The sequence below is a fragment of the Barbus barbus genome (genome assembly GCF_936440315.1).
Source record: "Barbus barbus genome assembly, chromosome: 7".
Taxonomy (NCBI): domain Eukaryota; kingdom Metazoa; phylum Chordata; class Actinopteri; order Cypriniformes; family Cyprinidae; genus Barbus; species Barbus barbus.
Genome location: NC_136735.1, coordinates 37,044,228 through 37,065,258, shown reverse-complemented (window position 1 = coordinate 37,065,258; position 21,031 = coordinate 37,044,228). Strand labels below are relative to the sequence as shown.

The 21,031-nt window shown below is 35.4% G+C and overlaps 1 protein-coding gene across 2 annotated transcripts; it reads left to right on the top strand.

Annotated features, from left to right (window-relative positions):
* The first annotated feature begins 1,866 nt into the window (after positions 1-1,866).
* Positions 1,867-20,768, top strand: rcan1b (regulator of calcineurin 1b). 2 transcript variants are annotated; one of them, XM_079422307.1, is made up of 4 exons: positions 1,867-2,247; positions 16,758-16,931; positions 18,223-18,382; positions 19,293-20,768. In XM_079422307.1, the coding sequence occupies exons 1-4, from the start codon at positions 2,128-2,130 to the stop codon at positions 19,463-19,465; spliced, it is 627 nt and encodes a 208-aa protein (XP_079278433.1). In that variant the 5' UTR covers positions 1,867-2,127; the 3' UTR covers positions 19,466-20,768. The 2 variants fall into 2 exon arrangements, with proteins under 2 accessions (XP_079278433.1, XP_079278434.1); XM_079422308.1 differs by lacking the exon at positions 1,867-2,247 and adding an exon at positions 15,252-15,414 and having other exon boundaries at positions 19,293-20,757.
* Positions 20,769-21,031: the final 263 nt, after the last annotated feature.

The following is a 21,031-nucleotide window of genomic DNA, read 5'->3' as shown; positions in this document are numbered from 1 at the left end:
TAGATAGATTTTCTGAACTTTTTTCAAAAATTTCAAACAAGGATTTGTCAGGGCAATTTTGCTTTACTGAAATTTCTATTTTTATTCATTATTATTTTTTTTTATTATTTAAAATGTATTTTTATTGCATTTTATTTTAGAGTCAATTGTAATTAATTACATTTAACTATTTTGTTGTGCTTTAAAGAAGTACACTTTTTTTACATTTTCATTTAATTGCAAATAATGTGCAATTAAGTGTCCGAAAACATAGTTTGCAAATACGTATATATCTGACTGAATTTATTTATTAGGATTAACCCCTTGAGATGTACCATCTCATATTCGAGGGGGTCCCACAATGTATCACAATCACAACATAGTAACAAAAAACTAAACAAAGCACAAAATTAACATTATATCCATAAACAACACCAAACAACAAAACACAAACATTAATTGAAAAAAACGAATTATTATATTTTATATATTATATATATATATATATATATATATATATATATATATATATATATATATATATATATATATATATATATATATAAAATCAATACCATCTTCAAAAATAACATGTACAATCCAAAGTAAAATATGATAAGAGAGTTTGCTTAAACATCTTAAAGGATGTAATAGATCGAATATCGACAGGTCAATTATTCCAGTCTATTGGACCTTTAAACATGAAAGCTCTTTTACCAATGTTTTTTTTGACACAAGGGACAAAAAAATAGGTCTGAACAGAATGTCAAACTTGATAATTTAAAGAAAAAGGTACAAAGTATTGTTGTAAATAACTAGGATATTTAAAATGAACACATTGAAATATAAATTGAAGCCAGTGAATATGTTGTCTGGTGTGCAGAGATGGCCACTGAAGTGCATCATACATTATACACTGATGAGTATAAAAAGAACACCCCAAAACAAATCTGCAAAGTCTATTATATGCTGTGTTAAGAAGAGCAAGATCTAATTTTGCTAAGTATAGTCGTGTTATTGTGACCCTGGATTGTATGGGTCAAAATGATCGATTTTTCATTAATGCCCAAAATCATTAGGATATTAAGTAAAGATCATGTTCCATGAAGATATTTTGTAAGTTTCTTACTGTAAATATATCAAAGCGTAATTTTTGATTAGTAATATCCATTGCTATGAACTTCATTTGAACAACTTTAAAGGTGATTTTCTCAATATTTAGATTTTTTTTGGCTCCCTCCGATTCCAGATTTTCTAATAGTTGTATCTCAGAAAAATATTGTCCTATCATAACAAACCATACATCAATGGAAAGATCATTTATTCAGCTTTCAGAGGACGTATAAATCTCAATTTCGAAAAATCGACACTAAAGACATGGTTTTGTGTAAAATATAAAAGCATAGTCACAATATTATATTATAATTTATTTACTAGATAGATAGATAGATAGATAGATAGATAGATAGATAGATAGATAGATAGATAGATAGATAGATAGATAGATAGATAGATAGATAGATAGATCTTCTTATTCAATGCAATGAATTAAGACAATTTTAGTGTAAACCCTGTATCAAAATACTTTTTGGCTACTGTTTTCAAGCAGTGCATTTAATGAGCTTTATCATGTGCGTTACAAATCTGACCAAAAGAGGGCACTCAAAGAGCGTTTACCAGTGATAATCTCTGCCTTAATCCCATTTAAAATACATGCACTCTACACTTTACTCAAACCTAACCATGTATTCCGGCGAGTCATGCGCTTTTTGTTACATTTTGAACAATCGTTTCATCTTCACAACGAATACTTACATCAACTAATGCTTCATGCATAGCGCTCGTGCGTAAGCGGAAACCATGACGTCATATCAGCTGTTGACCCCCAGTGCAGTCTGTCGCAAGTGTAGACGTCATTTTCGTTTCAGGAATACATCACGGGTTTGCTAGTAGCACTATGCAGCACATTTCATGTGCACTAGCATAGCTTGAACAGTAGCGTGTGCCAGCTTGAGGGTTTGGAGACGCTGCTTTTGCAGGAGGTAGAAAGCAGAGGATGACGCCATGAGCTGAGCGCCGAAACGTTTGAGATCAGAGACACCGCAGTTGAGATCAAAGGCACCGAACGCCGCGGTTACATCTGTTGCCATGCAGCAGTCAGAGAGCGGCGGAGGGGCGGCGACTTCTGAAGTCCAGTTCAACAACCAACCCAACGCGCTCATCGCGTGTAAAGTGCCCGAAGAGGTTTTTAATGAGCAGCAGTTAAAGGTAGGCGTGCTTTCGCTCTGCTTTTACCCCGATTATTACCCGCTTTACCGCGACAGTGAGACCTGATCTCGCGGAAGTGTTTCATCAAAGCCATATAGGACAAGATCTACAATGTTGTTCTTTACCAATCACAATTCATTTACTGGAGTGAGGCTTGTAGGACATGAGCATCGCACAAACACAATGCTTTTTATTTGTGTCATCATGATAATACAATTTTTTTCATGCACCTTGTTTTCTTGGACATGGTACTGCCATGTTTTTGGACATAGCACCTTGACAAATGGTAGTTGCATATGCACCACAATAATACAATGTTTTGGACATTTTACTTTGGGAATGTGATGTCTTTTGTACCTTCTTTTACTAAAATGCACCAAAAAGTGCCATGGCATTACCCTGTTCTCTTGGACATTGTACTATGGTACAACTATGGTATTTTGGAACCACAGTAGTTTTTTTCTTTTTTTTTGAAGGGTGCACACTTGTAATCTACATTGATTTGAACAAATCCATGTCCTGCAGAAATGCTAAAAAGCCGAAAAGCTTTAGGTCTCAAGGCAGACATCACAAGTGTATTTGTAAACATGCATCTTGTGTTTAACAGAAATGCGTTGCAATTTCACTCATCTTTTTAGTCATATTTGTAAACCTTGCTCCCTCATAATTCATATCTGCCTCAATACTAAAACCAAATGAGCCAGTCTACTGTGCCACTGTATGAGCCACACCGAATTCATTTTATGTTGAATCTGTATTACATGTATAATGTTTATAAAATGGTTTACAAGAAATTACCTTAAGTAATAGATCACTCAAAAATGAAAAGATGTAGATGAATTTGTTTCTATATCAGATTTGGAGAAATGTAGCATTGCATCACTTGCTCACCAAAGGATGCTGTGCAGTGAATGGGTGCCGTCAGAATGAGAGTCCAAACAGCTGAAAAAAACACCACAGTAATCCACACCACTCCAGTCCATCAGTTAAAGTCTTCAGAAGCCAAAAGCTGCCTGTTTGCAAGAAACAAATCCATCATTAAGATGTTTTAAACTTCAAACCATTGTTTCTGGCTCAAACCTTCTGTCCATAACCCATAATAACACTTCCCCCAGTGAAAAAGTTGTCTGGTCTGAATCAGGAGAAAAATATGCGCAGATCAAATCCAAAACAGCTCTTAACAAACATGTGGCTGGATTTTGATGTGAGAGACAAGGTGAGATGGACTTTTTCACTGGAGGAAGCGTATTTTGGACTCGTAATTTAGCCAGAAGCAATGGTTTGAAGTTGATGGATATGGTAAGGATGGATTTGTTTCTTACAAACAAGCAGCTTTTGTCTTCTCAAGATGTTAATAGATGGACGGGACTGGTGTGGATTATTGTTTTTATTAGCTTGTTTGGACTCTCTTTCTGACGGCACCCATTCACTGCGGAGTTAGTGATGCAGTGCTAAATTTTTCTTCAGTTTGACCTTCACCTGTTTTATTGGAAAACTAACAGCACACTTTTTCTCAACAAGAGGAGACCTCAGGCATCATTTAGGTCTATAGCACCAATGATTATCGATTGAAGTTTAATACTAAGTTTGAGCAGTAGTATTCCTGATGCTCGACTCAAAATCTCAGTTGGTGCTTCTCTTAGTGATGTGATTCTTTACCCAACACAGTCCATTTTCCATCTTCTCCCTCATTTTCCATTCTAATAATATGACTATGACCCGTTGGGTCTCTGTTTGGTGAGGGTGTTTGAAGCTTCCACAAAGCCATGGCTTATTTTAGCTCCACACCTGCTTTACTGCTACAAAAGGACGTTCAGTGAGGAACCAGACTCCTAGAAATATCCTTGACCTCAGCTGCTCTCATGGAAAAGAAGAGCATTTGTTGCTTTGCGTTTTTTCCCCCACTGTCACTGAGGTCAAAGGTCGCTCGCTGTCCTAGCTCATATGTATCTCTTGAAGCCACTTATGAAACATTTATTTTTCTCTGCCATGCATGACTTTCATCATTGTTTAAAATCAGGCTTATTATGTAATATCGTCTATTTTTAGCAGGAACTTGGATTAAGTGTGGAATTTGAAACTATCCCATAAAAACTATGGAAAATGTGTTAGCTAAGAAGGCCAGGTGTCTGTCAGGCTTAATAAATTATAAATAAACAAACTGTGCTTTTCCATAAGACAGAGCATTGCACAAATCTGATGTAAAGGTGAAGTCGGTCATTTTTTTTCATCTCTGGCTTTATATGGAAATATTATGATATTATCTCTATAATTCTTTTAAATTATGTCATGAATTGATTAAATAAAAACCATGTTGTGATTGTTCTTTAGTACACTCTAAAAAAAAAAAAAAAAAAGGTGCTATATAGCACTAAAAGTGGTTCTTGGCTCGTAATTATTGGGGAACCACTTTTGGTGCTATATAGTACCACATCTTTAAAGGTGCTGTACAACACCTTTGTCAAATGGTGCTATGTAGAACCATAAGAGGTGCCATATTGCATTGTATTTCTTCAACAAAAATGGTGCTAAACAACACCAACAGTGGTTCTGTGGCTCGTAAAGAACCTTTAAAGGGGCTTAACAGGTTCTATGTACAGCAGTGGTGCTATATAGCACCCTAATCACCCCAAAGAACCACTGAAGAACCGCTGAAGAACCATACAGGAGCTTAACGTAAAGTAATGGCGTGACATTAATCCATAAGTCTTCTGAAGTGATGAGTGCTTTGTATGATGAACAGAATACAGTTTATTATTCACCTTAAAATTAAATAATTTGAGCATTGCGTTGCCACAGTTGATGTAGTTCTTTTGTGTTCTGCAGAGGAGAAAATAATCACGTGTTTGGAATGACATGCCAATGAGCAAATGATGTCAGAAAGTTCACTTTTGAGTTAACTATCCCTTGTTTATAGAGACCAATGACTGAGCAACCGACACTGTGATTGAGTCTGTATGTTTATAATGCTTTTGAAATAAGTCTCTTCTGCTCACCTAGGTTGCAGTAATTTGATAAAAAAATAATGCAGTAAAATTGTGAAATATTACAATTTAAAATAGCTGTTTTCTATGTAAATATATGTTGAAATGTAATTTATTTCTGATCAAAGCTGTATTTTCAGCATCATTACTCCAGTCTTCAGTGTCACACGATCTTCAGAAATCATTCTAATATACTGATTTACTGCTCAAGAAACATTTCTGATTATTATCAATGTATTATACTGATAATAATCAATATAATACATTGATAATGTAATATTGATATGTATTATCAATATTTTTTAGGATTCACAGATGAATAGAAAGTTCAAAAGAAGAGCATTTATTTGAAATAGAAATCTTAACATTAAATGTTTTCACTATCACTTCTCGTCGATTTAATGCATCCTTGCTTTATAAAAATCTTACTGACCTCGCATGTGTTATGGTTAAGTATTAGACATTTCAGGTCACTTTATTCCACCAGCTTGTTTTGAAAGGTAAAGCTTCACCTGTTTCTGTGTTTGTAGTGTAATGTCTGCCTGGCTGATGTTTGACCGCTCTACCTCACCCAAATCCTCATTTTAATCATTATTAAAGAGCCAGCAAAACTCAGTGCAATTGAGAATACTGTACCAGTACCATTCAGCATGGGGAAATGTTGAAGCTGTCCTGCATTACGGCTGAGCGCACATGTGACTCGGATTTTGTCCTGGGATTGACCCTGTCCCGTATGCATGAGCGCTTTGGTCTGTTCCTCCAGTGCAGCACCGTAAACCTCTGGGTTCTGTGTTCTTTCTGTCACCTTTCATAGCAGAAACTGTGACTATGTGTTTGAAGTGAGTTTGAAGCTAATGCACAGATGGTGTGTCACACTATGGCTGCGTGTGCCGCAGGGTAGATTACATGAAATACTTCTTAAGCTGATGCATTAGAAGTGGACAGTATGTACCCACTGTACACATAATGTATTTATACTTTTAGTACAGTAAATGCAGGATAATGGAGGGTATACATTAGGGGTGTGCGATATGACGATTTTTGATCGTGGACGATAAAAATGTCTCCACGATCTGCTTTTGAAGAAATATCGTAGTATCGTGCTGCAGCGCACATTATATCAAATACAGTTCTGGCGCCGCCGTCTCTATATACTGTACAACACGACACACAGCAGTAGAGTTACTCTGACAGGGCACTGCACTTATTCGCGATCGCAAAAGTACATTATTTGCACACAAGCCTTGCTGGTTAAATGTTTAATTCGTGCGCTGGTCTGACGTGCGCACACTAAAACGCCTGTCTAACAGCGCCTGATTACTCGTCAACTAAGTTATATTTTGCGCTAATACTGTCAAAACACACAAGGTTTACATACAGACTCAGTTGGTTATCTCTAAAATGAAAGTAAATAGTTAAGAGAGAAACGGATGGGTGCCTGTATATTAGATGCGTGCAGCTCTTAAAGGGACAGGACACTAAACATGCTGTCGACTGTCATTAAAGGGATAGTTCACCCTAAAATTGAATTTCTGTCATTATTTACTCAGTGGAAAACCAAACAGTTGCTGGTCCACATTGACTTTGATAGTAGGAAAGAAAAATCCTATGGAAGTCACTGAGGACCAGCAACTGTTTGGTTTTCCACCTTCTTCAAAATGGCATTTATAAATGTTCAGCAGAAGAAAGAAACTCATTCCGGTTTAAAACAACTTTTGAGTAAATGATGATATAAAAATACAACATTATGACAGAATTGACAGACAGATGACAGAATATTAATTTGTGGGGGAACTATTCATTTAACGTTAACAAAACAACAAAACACAAAGAGAAAAATCACTCACTATTCTTGACTGAAAAACTTTAATACAGTTGCTTTAGGAATCAGTCTATCTAGTGTTTTATTTTTATATTTGTTCATTCAATTTCATTGAATGCTCTGCTAAATACACCTATTGTACCTGGAAATAAAGCACTGTTTGTTTTATTTGTATATTATGTGTATTTGTAATGTGTATCTTTGTTCTTATTTTTTAATAAGAAAAATAAAATAATGACAAAGATTTTTTATCTTCGCCCACTTTGGCCTAAATATCTGCCATGCATCTTTGTCTTTCTAGTTTGGCTGTAATGCTCAGACAACTTGTAAAACCAAAATAGTAAAACTAACAAAGAATCGGGATAAAAATCGTGAATCGTGATATTTCTATAAAAAATCGTGATATGATATTTTTCCCATATCGCCCACCCCTAGTATACATTATGAATGACTTACACAGCCGAGCTAAGGCTGCTTTGTGTCTGCTCAGAATTCAGTGAAAAATGCAAAGCCAGACTAAATGATTCCTGCTCTGAGGCACCTCAGCCCGTAGTAGCAAAGTAGCCTATAGAGTTTTGTTTTTTTTAAGTATAAATAAATGCATTAATTCCAGCTCTGAGCAGTAATAAATCTGTATAAAGCCGCCTAAATGCCACTTCAGAAGTGCTTCTGTGCCACATTTACATTGTAAAATAAGCAATTAGATAAAAGGTTTGTCAAGACAGGTAGAGGGCAGGGTGTTGCGATGTAGTTGCTAGGGTATTCTGGGTGGTTGCTAGGGTGTTGCTATGTCACTGGTCTCAAACTCAATTCCTTAGCTCCAACCCTAATCGAACATACCTGATCCAGCTAATCAAGGTCTTCAGGATCACTAGAAACTTCCAAGCAGGTGTGATTTGGAGCTAAACTCTGCAGAGCCGCGGCCCTCCCGGACCGAAGTTGCCCATCCCTGCTCTAGATGCTAGGAATTGAGTTTGAGACCTCTGTGCTATGTGGTTGCTAAGGTGTTCTGGTGTTGCTAGGACGTTGCTGCATGCTTTCTAGGGTGACCTGGGTAGTTGTTACTAGGCAGTTGCTTAGATGTTCTGGATGGTTGCTAGGGTATTCTATGTGGTTTCTAGGATACGTTATGTGGTTACTAGGGTGTTTTAGGTGGTTTCTACTAGGCACTTGCTCTAGATCAGGGATGGGCAACTTCGGCCCTGGAGGGCCAGTGTCCTGCAGAGTTTAGTTCTAACTAGGGCTGCACGATTAGTCGCATGCGATTGTCATACACATCTCGGCAGTAAAGCCAGTTCTTTGATTATCGGTAAATCTCCATCACCTGCTTTCAGATGGAGCGGCATTTAATACACGGAGCCGTAGTTCGCTGACAAGCCACACAAAATCGCGTTCATAATCGAATGCGATATTATCAGCGATTATGAACACGATTTTGTGTGGCTTGTCAGCGAACTACGGCTCCATGTATGAAATGCCGCTCCAGCCCTAATCAAACACAACCGAAGAAGCTAATCAATGTCTACAAAATCACTAGAAAGTTACAGGCAGGTGTGTTTGATTAGGGTTGAAGCTAAACTCTGCAGGACACCGGCCCTCCAGGACCGAAGTTGCCCATCCCTGCTCTAGGTGCTAGGAGGCTAGGTTGCTAGGAGGCTGCTAGAGTGTTGCTATACAGTTGCTAAGGTATTTTGAGTGGTTGCTAGGGTGTTGCTATGCTGTTGCCAAGGTGTTCTGGAGTTGCAAGGAGGTTGTTAGGGTGTTGCTACATGCTTGCTAGAGTGATCTGGGTGGTTGGTACTAGACAGTTGCTAGATCGTTCTGGATGGTTGCTAAGGTGTTCTGAATGCTTGCTAGAGTGTTGCTATACAGTTGCTGGTGTGATTTGCTATGTGGTTGCTTGAGTGTTCTGGGTGGTTGCTAGGTAGTTGCTAGGTTGCTCTGAATTGTTGCTAATTTGTTCTGAGTGGTTTCTGGGAAGTTGCTAGGACGTTGCTATATGGTTGCTAAAGTGTTTTGAGCGGTTGCTAAAGTGTTGCTGTGGTATTCTGTGTGGTTGCTAGGGAATTGCTATGCAGTTATTCAGGTGTTCTGGTTCGCTACTAGGAGTTGTCTATGTGGTTTCTAGGGTACTCTGTAGGGTTTCTGTTTCTAAGTTGCTCTGAGTTGTTGCTAGGGTGTTTTGATCTGTTGCTAGAATGTTGCTGTGTGGTTGCTAGGGTGTTGCTATGCAGTTACTCAGGTTTCCTGGTGGTTGATGTGCAGTTTAAATAAAATGGTAATGTTATAAAATGTATTTAAATTAGTAAGTATTCATTAAAGACAAATAAATGCATATGAGAATTATTATTGCACAGGTATTATAAAAATAATCAGAATATGCTGTAAAGAATTTGCACCAATTTGCCACTGCTTTAATATTATGCCATCTAAATCCCTGCCATTTGAAGTAGCTCAAATGTCAGTATTTTTTAATAGATCTACTGTAGATAATATGTAAATGGCTTATGTGTTCCATCATCACGCTCTTCTGTGCAGCTGGATATAAATATAATTTGAGGGCTTATGTGTACCACCGCTCACATATCAGCACAACTATCTGCTGTCTCACCTCCCCTGCTCTTTGCATAATACCCATCTACTCTCTGCTTCCCTTTGCATTTTTTCCATCACCTTATTTCGGTTTCATATTTCCATTTTTCCATTGGGTCAGAGATGCGCCGTCCTTCCACAGCGAGCACACAAACCGCTGATCCGTGTAATATTTAGACAAGACTCACAGGTTACTGTCTAACCATGCAGTCTTTACCATCAACACATTCACACACACAAACAAGAGTGAGTTCACAGCAGTCAGCTTGTTTTCTGTTGCCATTTGGTGTAAATGGTTCCCACGGTATTAGAAAACCGAGAAATGGCAGTTTTTGAAAATGTATTAGAATATTGCACAAAATAAAAGTTGTTCACAAGCTGTAGCAATGACTGATTTGTGAGCAAATCATTTAGAGTCAGTTCAGTTTAACGAATCAGTTCACAGAATGACTCATTGGCAAACTGGTATGAATCAAAATGATTTAAATTGGTGAAAAGCGTGCACTTAATGTTAATATATCAAGTCTACTTGAACTACCAAAATCCGTTTTAACCTTAAAATGTACTGAAAATGTAACACAAAACATCCTAGTGTACATTATTGATAAGAAAAAGAAACAGAAGCATTTAAATAATGTAAAAATAAAATGTGATATGTCATGCAGGGATTTCTGGGAATACCCTTTTACTGTAAATTATATGGTAATTCACTTGCAAAAACCATAAATTTCACATTATTTTCACTTTTTTTCATGATATATGGTATGGTTACTTGTTACTAATTAACAAGTTATTAAGCATTGTTTACCAATTTCTGAGAATGTTTTTTTTTTTTTTTTTTTGCTGTTTGTCGCTCTAAATCTTTTAGTAATTCACTTGGAAAAATCATAAATTTGACAGTATTTTACAGTATAATTGCATGTAGTAGTAAACCGTATATGGTAAGGTTACTTACGTTAACCAATTAACTGGTTATTTAAAGGTTTTTACCATTTTCTGGGAATGTTCTTTTACTATTTTTCACTGTAAATTAAGTTGCAAAACCAATTGCATTATTTTACAGTAAAATAACATATAATACTATCTTACACTACAGATTTTAGCCATATATGATAAAGTTACTTAGTTAACCAATTAACAAGTTAACAGGGTTTTAACAATTTTAAACCATCTTTTTACCATTTTCTGCAAGTGTCCTTTCACTGTTTTTCACTTTATTTCACATTATTTAACAGTAAAATTACATATAATACGATGTTAAAAGTTTTAGTATTTTTTTTTTTTTTGAGAATGTGCTTTTTCCCACTGTAAGTTATATGGTAATCCACTGGCAAAAAAAGAAGAAAAAACATTTTCAGTTTTTTTTTTACAGTAAAATTACATATGCCATGTTAAACCATTTATATTGTTTGTTTCCACTATATATGTAAGGTTACTTAAAGTTAACCAATTAACAAGATTTTACCATATTTGGGAGTGTTCTTTTACTCTAAATTATATAGTAGTTCACTTGCGTAAACTATAAATTTGACAATATTTTACAGTAAAATTACAAAATCCAATGTTAAATCATTACGTTTTTCACCATGTATGGTAAGCTTAAATAGCTAACTAAGGTTAAACAATTACCAGCATTTGTGCAGGGCTTTTCTGTAAAAGTTACAAACTGCTCTTGCTTTATATGTAGTCTGATTATCAGAGGTGGAAAGAGTATGAAAATATTCAACTCAAGTAAAAGTAAAAAGTAGCTCATTTAAAATTTACACAGAGTAAAAATTACTTAAGTTACATTTTAACAGCGAGAGGAAGGCAAAAATGGAATAGGTCAAGGGTGTCAAACTCAGTTCCTGGAGGGCCACAGCCCTGCACAGTTTAGATATAACCCTAATTAAACACATCTGATCCAGCTAATCTAATCATTCAGGCTTATTTGAAAACTACATGGTATGTGTGTTGGAATTCAATTGTAGTCTAGCTCTGTGTTTAATCTGACTCCAATTTTCAAGTGATCATTAAATTTAGACTGTATAATCAAAAGCTGATCACTAATATTGATTATGTATTAATTTAGATATTTGATTATTTTAGATCTTCCATATATTCAATTATCCATTCACTGGGGACCTAATGTCTCTTTTGAGCCTAGCATCGGCCGAAGGCGCCGGTCTCGCGATCACAAACCTGCTAGTCTGATGTTAGTCAGAGGGTGTAGGTAGACTAATACCTAATTGTCTGCTGCCTACTGCTTGCTTATGACAAAAAGTATAGTTTACTTAGTCTTTTCCCGTACAACTTGCTAGCACCAGTGATAGACAGAAATCAGATTTGCGGTAACAAAGGTCTCCTCACAGTTTACTAGTCATAATGATTTCAGGAGAGTTCAGAATGTATCAAATATAACATTTACCATTTTTGTCAGGTAAAATTGTACCATGCCAATTACATAATGAAACAATTAGAAGCCAATTTAGAAAGGATAAGGCAATTGTGAATCACATTGTAGCCGCGTGGCAACCCTACTCCTGTGCATAGATACGGCAGCTATATGGGGAATAGCCAAGTGTTTCACGTAGGAGACAAACAAATTTAACATAGTAACAGCTGTAACACATGTATCCTAATTTAACACAAGATACATGGTCTAGAAATGCATAGCATCTACAAACTTTTACCAGTATTCCAAAGAACACTTACAGCAAAGCAATCTGTGTTTTAAACTTAACTAGCCTATGTGCTCAATGTGTTTAACACAATTACACTTTTGAATAAAAAACTAAATGCATACCTGACAGCCAGTGGTGTATAAAGTACCTGAAAGCCATACTTAAGTAAAAGTACTTACCAGAAAATGACTTTGGAAGAAGTTAAGTCACCGTTTAGAATATTACTTGAGTAAAAGTCTTAAAGAATGTGACATTTATTGTACTTAAGTATGAAAATATTTTTTTTCAATCTTAAACATACTTAAGTATTGAAAGTAAAAGTACAATATATATATATATTCCATTTTGTATTTTTGGGTAAGAATAAGAAACACTTCATCAGGTACTTAGTGTCTTTCATTCCAACATAATAAAACATTTCTGGAATCTGCCTCTGAAATAGCATTTAGATGTATTTACACAGTTGAATGTATCTCAGAGGGGACATGGATGCATTTGAACTGCAGTTACAGATGCATAAATAGGCCTGATGTTTTGTTTTTAACATAAAACGTTGAATACTGATAATTGAAATAATTTAAAACGTGAAAAAAAGTTGAAATTTAAACCGCCAGTATCTGCATAAAAACGGTACTCTTTGTGTGATATAGATTAAGTTAACTATATAAAATTATATAAATATAAAAAGCATACAGAAGCATTTTTGCCGTCAACAGTTTAGAATGCCTTGAATGTTGAGTTTTATTAGACTAATATATCATCGTGTGTGCACTCTCTGTGTGTGAATTGGTGATATAGCCTACTTGATAATGTCAGATCGCACATCATTACAACAACACTTACAGTTACCATATTATCACACAATATCTACTGTACATCGCACACCCCAGCCTCGACTTGAGTGGAAAATGAATCATCCATGGCACTTGTTTGCACATGAGCAAAGGTGTTTTTACGAATTTGCAAACGCCAGACCACTGATTCGTCAAATCTGCTTTTCTGCAGTCTGTGTTCTGACTTCTGACTATTTTGTAGTAAGTAACGAATATGCTTCAGGGAAATGTAATGGAGTATACATTTTAATTAGGAAATGTAGTGGAGTAAAAGTAAAAGTTGTCTGAAATATAAAAATTCAAGTAAAGTATAGATACTCCCAAAAAATACTTAAGTACTATAACAAAGTATTATTGTTTAGTTACATTACACCACAAAGAGACAGCTCCAGAGACTCTCACACACTGAATGGGGGTTTTCTGGCTACAGAAGCCCAAAGTAGTGTTTTGTCACTTCCCTTGTATACTCAGATAAGAAACAAAGAAATCTTAAAATCAGTTGTAAAAACATAAAAGAGCTAAATGAATAAGGAAATGAGTTTGGTGTTTGCTCTGTTTGGAGATAGATCTCTTCTCCAGATTAGGATTATTGTTTTGATGCATGGCATATGTGTGTGATAGTTCCTGATGTTTTGGTTTCATGAGGAAATATCTTCATAAGGAAATAATTTCACTCCTTACACTGTCAAAGCTTCATTTTAACCACCAATGCTACGATGTAATTATTTAGCTTACCTCTACATGCTTGCGAAGGGTTGATGTCGAGATTTGATAAGATGCTAGTTTGGTTTTCCTAGGCAAACATGGCTTAGACTGCATAATAGAGCATAAACATGGACAGGGGTTCACTTCGTTTCCTTTGAGTTCAACTTCAGCAGAATACGACAGGGTTTCATTTTCATCTGCGTCTGCACCATAACGCTTGTCTTGTCCGTCTGCATCTTTCTTATGATTTTAGCGCCAGCTTGTTCTCCTGCCCATTAGTTACTGCAGTAGTTAACTACTCAGTAGTTAATGTTTTAAAATGTAGAGAAGTACAATACTTCAAACAAAATATACTCATGTACACTGTAAAAAAATAAATAGTTGCGCAAATTTTTTTTTTTCTGTTTCCTGGAAGAAAAAAAGAATGTGTAAAAAGTCACCACACTATCGAATTTATGTTTATGACTGACAAACTTTAATGGATAACTTAGTCTAATCAGTATGACTTACAAGACTAAGATATCTATCAAATGGACATAATTGGTTGAACGTAATCTAGGCCTCAAAACTAGACACGAACGGTGGCACTCAACAAATGTTAAAAAGAGGAGCTCTTTACATCACAGTACAACAAATAACTAACAATAATGATAAAACCACAACAAAAAAATGAAGCAAAACAATAATCCTATATCAGTAAGTGCATGATTTGTTCATGCTGCAGTGCATGCTGGGAATTCACAAAGCCTTAACATTTCAACAATATGAAATTCTTTGTTCAGACTAGTTGGGACAACATTTGGGGTAATTTTGTTATTCTGACAAGGGTTTGTTTATGTAGTTTCAAGAAAAAAAGCATTTTTTTAGTATTTGAGACTCGAAAGGTTTCGTAAACTGGAAAATGTACAGTTGCATTTTTTACAGTGTAAAATTAAAATGACAGATTTTAAAAACTAGAAGTGCACGAAAAAGCTACTCCGTTACAGTAACGTGAGTAAATGTAATTCGTTATTTTCTACGTCTGCTGATTATTATGAAATAGTTTTGGTATCAGGTATAGTTCCTGCTTTTATGGCAGGAAGTTACAGGTGAAACTTTGTGTGTTAGTAATGTCACGTTGTCAATTAATGGTAATAAATGATGTTAGAAAGTGTTTAAATTACAGATGGAGCAGTGAGAGATAATAGGATTGCCAAGGCCTTGTGGAAACATGCTGAAGGGAGCGATGAGGATGTTGGACTGCGGCCCACAGCTGAATGATGTCATGAGTTTCCAGTTCCTCGTTAGGATTAGTCAGCAATGAAGAGTGAGAGACAGACGGAAATGAAGGGAGGGGCTGAAGGTAAAGAGAGAGAGAGAGGCGGTGCTCAACAGCTCTACTATAAGCAGCAGCAGATAAACCTGCGAGTAAAGCCGTGACCTCACAGCACTGCTGAAAGCACGCTTCGTTACAGAGTCTCTTATTCTTCTAAAACTGAATCATGCATCTTAAGACTACAAAGTGCAATAACTTCTGCCTGGTGGCCACACCGGTGGACCATGAGATATTCAGTCGGCCACAGATTCGGGTAAGACTGATCGTTAGTGAGATGATCAAGTCAGGGTTTACTGTCATCCGGATGCATTTCTCTTTCAGGTTCTGGTGCTAATTTACATGCAACTAATCATTGCATAGTTTTTTTTTTTACATTTGGTCTTCTTTGGCTTCTTTCATTACTTGGGACTAACTAATCTGCTCATGTTAGTCTGCTGATCTTCAGTTCTTACTTCTCCAGCTCTCCTGTGTTTGTTTGCTATAGAGACTATCTGAAACTAAAGGATTAGAGGCTTGAAGCTTGAAACAGAATGCTTTGTTTACATGTTTTATTCAGTTGATTTGTGTTTTTGAGTTTAGGGTTGGTAGGATATATTTTTGGAAGGAACTGTATTAAAGGAACTTTCAGCAAGGATGCATTAAATTGATCAAAGATGACAGTAAAGGCATTTATAATGTTACAAAAGATTTCTATTTCAAATAGATGGTTCGAACTTTCTATTCATCAAAGTATCCCGAAAAATAAAATGCATCACGGTTTCCACAAAACTATTGTGCAGCACAACTGTTTCAACATTGATAATAGTTTCTTGATCATAAATCAGTATATTAGAATTATTTCTGAAGATCATGTGACACTGAAGACTGGAGTAATGATGCTGAAAATACAGCTGCAGATCACAGAAATAAATTACAGTTTAACACATACTCACATAGAAAACACTTTTTTAAATTGTAGTAATATTTCACAATTTTGCTGTATTTTTTATCAAATTAATGCAGGATTTTTGAGCAGAAGAGACTTCTTTCAAAAACAATAAAAATATTACCGACACCAAACTTTTGAACAGTTGTGTATGTTGGACCTCATTAATTAAACTTAAGCAGAATTAATTTCTGTTTAAATTGTTTGTAAATAATATATTAAATTAACACTCCTCACATTAAATGATTGCAGGCAAGTGTGTTGCATGCATGGAAAAGAAAATATGAAGGAAAAAGAAAAACCCACAAACTGTTGTAGTTTAGCAAGAAATCCAATCTTTAGAGAGATGACCGAAATGTTGCTGTCTTAATAAATGTTGAATTTATTGCATGCTACAGCAGAGCTCTGCTGAAGAAAACCAGCTTTAACCAGCCTAAGGTGGTTTCAGTTCAATCTATGCAAGAATGGTTTTACAAATGATTTTCATTCTCCTCAATTTCATGATTGAGACCTGTTGGTTGTTTGTATTCCTTCTATGATGTTTGCAACTCTCTTGTAAAATGTTTTCATGGATGAAATTGCGCTGTTTTCTATATTTTTCTATATTGTGATTGTCTAGTTTCATCTCAGTCCCGTTATTTGGCATGTTTTTCCTTATTTTGCATCATCAGGAGCAGTTTGAGGCTTTGTTCCGTGCGTTTGATCCCGGCACGTCGTTCCAGTTCTTCAAAAGCTTCAGACGGGTTCGGATCAACTTCATCGATGCGTTGGCGGCAGCCGAGGCTCGAGTCAAACTCCATAAGAGCGACTTCAATGGAAAGGAGATGCGTCTGTATTTCGCTCAGGTAAATAACCCTCACAAAGAAGTAATACATGGTACTCCAATGTGCTCTAAAGACTAGCATGGTACTTTTGTTTAGTGATGAGAGCATTTTAATAACTGTATTGTCTTATGAACTGAGATTCATGATCTTGCATCTAAGGGTAGGCGATATGGCAAAAATATCATGATTTTATCACAATTCTTTGTCATGTTGGTTTTACTATTTTGCAATTTGTCTGAGCCGTACAGCCAACTAATTTCCCTATTTTAGAAACAAAGCCTTACAAGGTAACAAAATATAAAATAAAAAACAACGGCAGACATTTATGCCAAAGTAGGCGAAGATAAAAATCTATGGCGTTATTTTATCTCTGTTATTAAAAAATAAGAACAAAGATAGGCTACATGTTTCAAATACACATAATATGCAAATAAAACAAACAGTGCTTTATTTTACAGTAGGTGTATTTATCAGTAGCATTCAAGAAATGTAATTAACAAATATAAAAATAAAACACTATATACATACAGAATGTGGGTAACCAGTTGCTGGTGCACAGTTAGTATTTTATTTATTTTTTCCCTCACTATTAAAGTCAGTGGGGACCAGCTACTGTTTGGTTACCCACAATCTTCAAAATATCGTCTTTTGTGTTCAGCACAAGAAAAAAATGAATACAGGTTTGCAACAACATGTGAGTAAATAATGACAGACATGTAATTTTTTTGGGGTGAACTATCTCTTTAATGACAATCGGCATCATGTTTAAGATACAAATCCATTTTTGAGATGTTGTTAACATCTTGGGAAGACAAAAGAAACAAATCCATCAAGACGTTTGTAACTAAAATATGAGTCCAAAATCCATAATAATGCTTCCTCCAGTGAAAAAGTCCATCTCACATCAAAATCCAGCCACATGTTTGTTTAGAGCTGTTTTGGCTTGTAAACAGTGCTTGATCTGTGCAGATTTCACTCCTGATTCAGACCAGAACACTTTTTCACTGGAGGAAGTGTTATTATGCATTATTATTAAAAACGTCTCAAAATTGGATTTGTATCTTACACAGCTCAAGATGTTAACTGATGGACTGGAGTGGTGTGGATTATTGTGATGTTTTTATCATCTGTTTGGACTCATTCTGACGGCACCCATTCACTACAGAGCATCCATTGCTGAGACACTGATGCAGAGACACATTTCTGAATGCATAAACTAGTAAATGCATCTGAAATGTAAATGCAAATGTTTTGTCTTTTTCTAATTTAAAAAAAAAAATTGCTCCGTTTCGGTTTCTTTTCTCCTGTGCAGTCAGTACTTATCGGCAGTCCTCGTCTTGAGCCTCCTAAACCGGAGAAGCAGTTCCTCATCTCTCCTCCAGCGTCGCCCCCTGTAGGCTGGGCACAGTCTCAGGACGCTAAGCCCCTCATCAACTATGACCTGCTGCGTGCTGTGTCTAAACTAGGACCAGGTATAACCTATTTACCTCATTTCCATGGTATACCTTGAGACTTTTTGAGTGCTGAACTATATATATCAACAGCATATGCTGTGTGTATACAGTCAGTAAGGGTCAGCAAGAATTTATTTATTTATTTTAAATATATTTATTAAGCAAAGATGCATTCAACTGATCAAAAGTTTGGAATAATTAAGATGTTTTGATGTTCTGCTCAACAAGGGTGTGTTTAATTGATCAAAAATACAGTAAAATTGTGAAATATTATTTCAATTTAAAATAGCTGTTTTCTGTGTGAATATGTGTTAAACTGTCATTTATTTCTGTGATCAAAGCTGTATTTTCAAAGCTGTCACACGATCTTCAGAAATCATTCTAATATACTGATTTACTGCTCAAGAAACATTTCTGATTATTATCAATGTTGAAAACTGTTGTGCTGCTCAATATTTTTGATGAAACCGTGATGCATTTTATTTTTCAGGATTCACAGATGAATAGAAATATCTTTTAATAAAAATCTTTTGTAACATTATAAATGTTTTTACTGTCACTTTTGATCAATTTAATGCATCCTTGATGAAGTATTGTTTGTTTTTTTTAAATAATATTTACCCCAAACTCAAATAAATTCATCTGTGAATCCTGAAAAATAAATCGCATCACATTTTCCTTAAAAAATGTCTGTTTAATAACTGTTTTCAACATTGATGCTGGAAATTCACAGAAATAAATAGCATTTTAAAATATATTCAAATAGAAAAGTTATTTTGAATTGAAATATGATTTTACAATATTACCGTTTTTACTGTATTTTCTTTTATCAAATTAATGCAACCCTGAGAATTGCTATTTTTTTTTTATTCTGTATCAGTACAAAATTAGTTTGTGGAATAATTGCAGTGTTTTAATGTATTTTTAGGAGAACAATACGAGCTCCACACTGGAACCACCAACACGCCCAGTGTGATCGTACACGTTTGTGAGGACGACAGCTCCGAAGACGAAGACGAGACAGCAGAGGGCAGCAAACGCACACGACCCAAGATCATCCAGACCCGCCGCCCAGACTACGTCCCGTCCGTCGACCAGTGAGAGGCTAATTATGGGCCCGTTTCATCTTCGCAACCAACACTGGGATAACTAGGAAGCATGTGGTCATGCAGTTCGTCATCCTCGCCACCGGGGAGGCCGGCGAGCATCAGATCCTCTTCCTAGTTAGCGAGGGAGTCGACCATCCTCATATCTCGCGTTTCATTTCTTTACATCCATCTCTGATGGAGTCAGGGACTCTGAGGACTTGGGAGAGTTTCTCTCATCTTACGAATGTCATCATTTGCTTGACGTCACAACTGTGTATTTTAATAATCCGATAGAAATGCGGCTGTAAAATCTGAAGGAGTTTTCACAAACAAACTGAACATCGTGTCTGAAGTGTGTATCGTTCGGGGCCACTAACATGTACTCATCGTCATTATCATGTATCGTCTCTACGTTTAGTCCGTTAAGCACTTGTATAGTCTTTGAAAGTCATTATTATTGTTGCTGAAGTTCTTCACAAGCTCCTCCAAGTATTACGCACTTTAAATATAGAGCCTTATAATGTGTTAAACTGACAACAACATGAAGTACTTGTCTTTATATATCGAGCGCAACTGCGAACGCCGACTTTTCCCGCCTTGGCAACGCAAACGTTTTCCCGTTCATTTTCTCCATCTGTCACAATATTTGATCTGATGGAAGAAAAAAAATGGATTTCTTGTACTTATAAAATAAAATGTTGACTATAAATAATTGGCTCCATGTAAAAATAAAACAAAAGTATGGACAATTATTGACAGCTTTTGACAAAAAATGTTGTAGAAAATTCCTAGTAAATTTCCCAATTACAAAGAAACAGCAAGCAACACATTAGATGAAATGTTAAATTAAAATTTGTTATTTTTAAAAAAAAAGGTAGTTTCTTGTAAAATATACTCAACCATCTGTTTAATTTACAACTTCGAAAAGAAAAGACAAATTTGAAGTGACATAAATAGTTAGCTATAGCGTATAAATAAAATAAAAATTTAATTAAAACATATATGATTTATACACTGAACAAATTTGGTGCAGAAAAATTTTTACTCAGAAATTGCTAGTAAACTGCACAAAACGGCAAGTAACTGAATTCAATGTGAAATATTTAAGTAGAAAAACTCAAATAAAATAGTCTTTCTTTCATTTTTTTACTGTCATTTTAGAAGTTTTTCTTATAAAATGTACTTAAAATCGTTTGTTTTATGTACAGCATTTTACAGTTACATAATTGGCTGTATGTATAAAAAACAAAATATTGACTATAAATAATTGGATGCATGTATCAAAATAAAAAAAGACTACATTTTATATATATATATGTATATATACATATATATGTGTGTGTGTGTGTGTGTCAACTTGTAGTTGTCACTTGTTGAAATTTACAGTTACAAAGAAACTACAAGTGACACATAATTTTTCTACATATTTTAACCTGTTTTATGTCCATTTCCATATTAACAGGGACTTTTCTGATTGGTGAATCTGTCCATTTTCTGCAGAATTCAGTAATCAAACTGAATGATTAAAATAAAAAACTCCCACAGAAGCACATATGATCTCTTAACAGCCATAATCGAT

What these genes read in the sequence shown, in the direction of transcription:
- rcan1b (XM_079422307.1), top strand. Translation starts at nt 2,128, where the DNA reads ATGCAGCAGTCAGAGAGCGGCGGAGGGGCGGCGACTTCTGAAGTCCAG. An exon ending in TTAATGAGCAGCAGTTAAAG is followed by an intron (nt 2,248 to 16,757) that starts GTAGGCGTGCTT and finishes TTGCATCATCAG; the next exon opens with GAGCAGTTTGAGGCTTTGTT. An exon ending in TGCGTCTGTATTTCGCTCAG is followed by an intron (nt 16,932 to 18,222) that starts GTAAATAACCCT and finishes TCTCCTGTGCAG; the next exon opens with TCAGTACTTATCGGCAGTCC.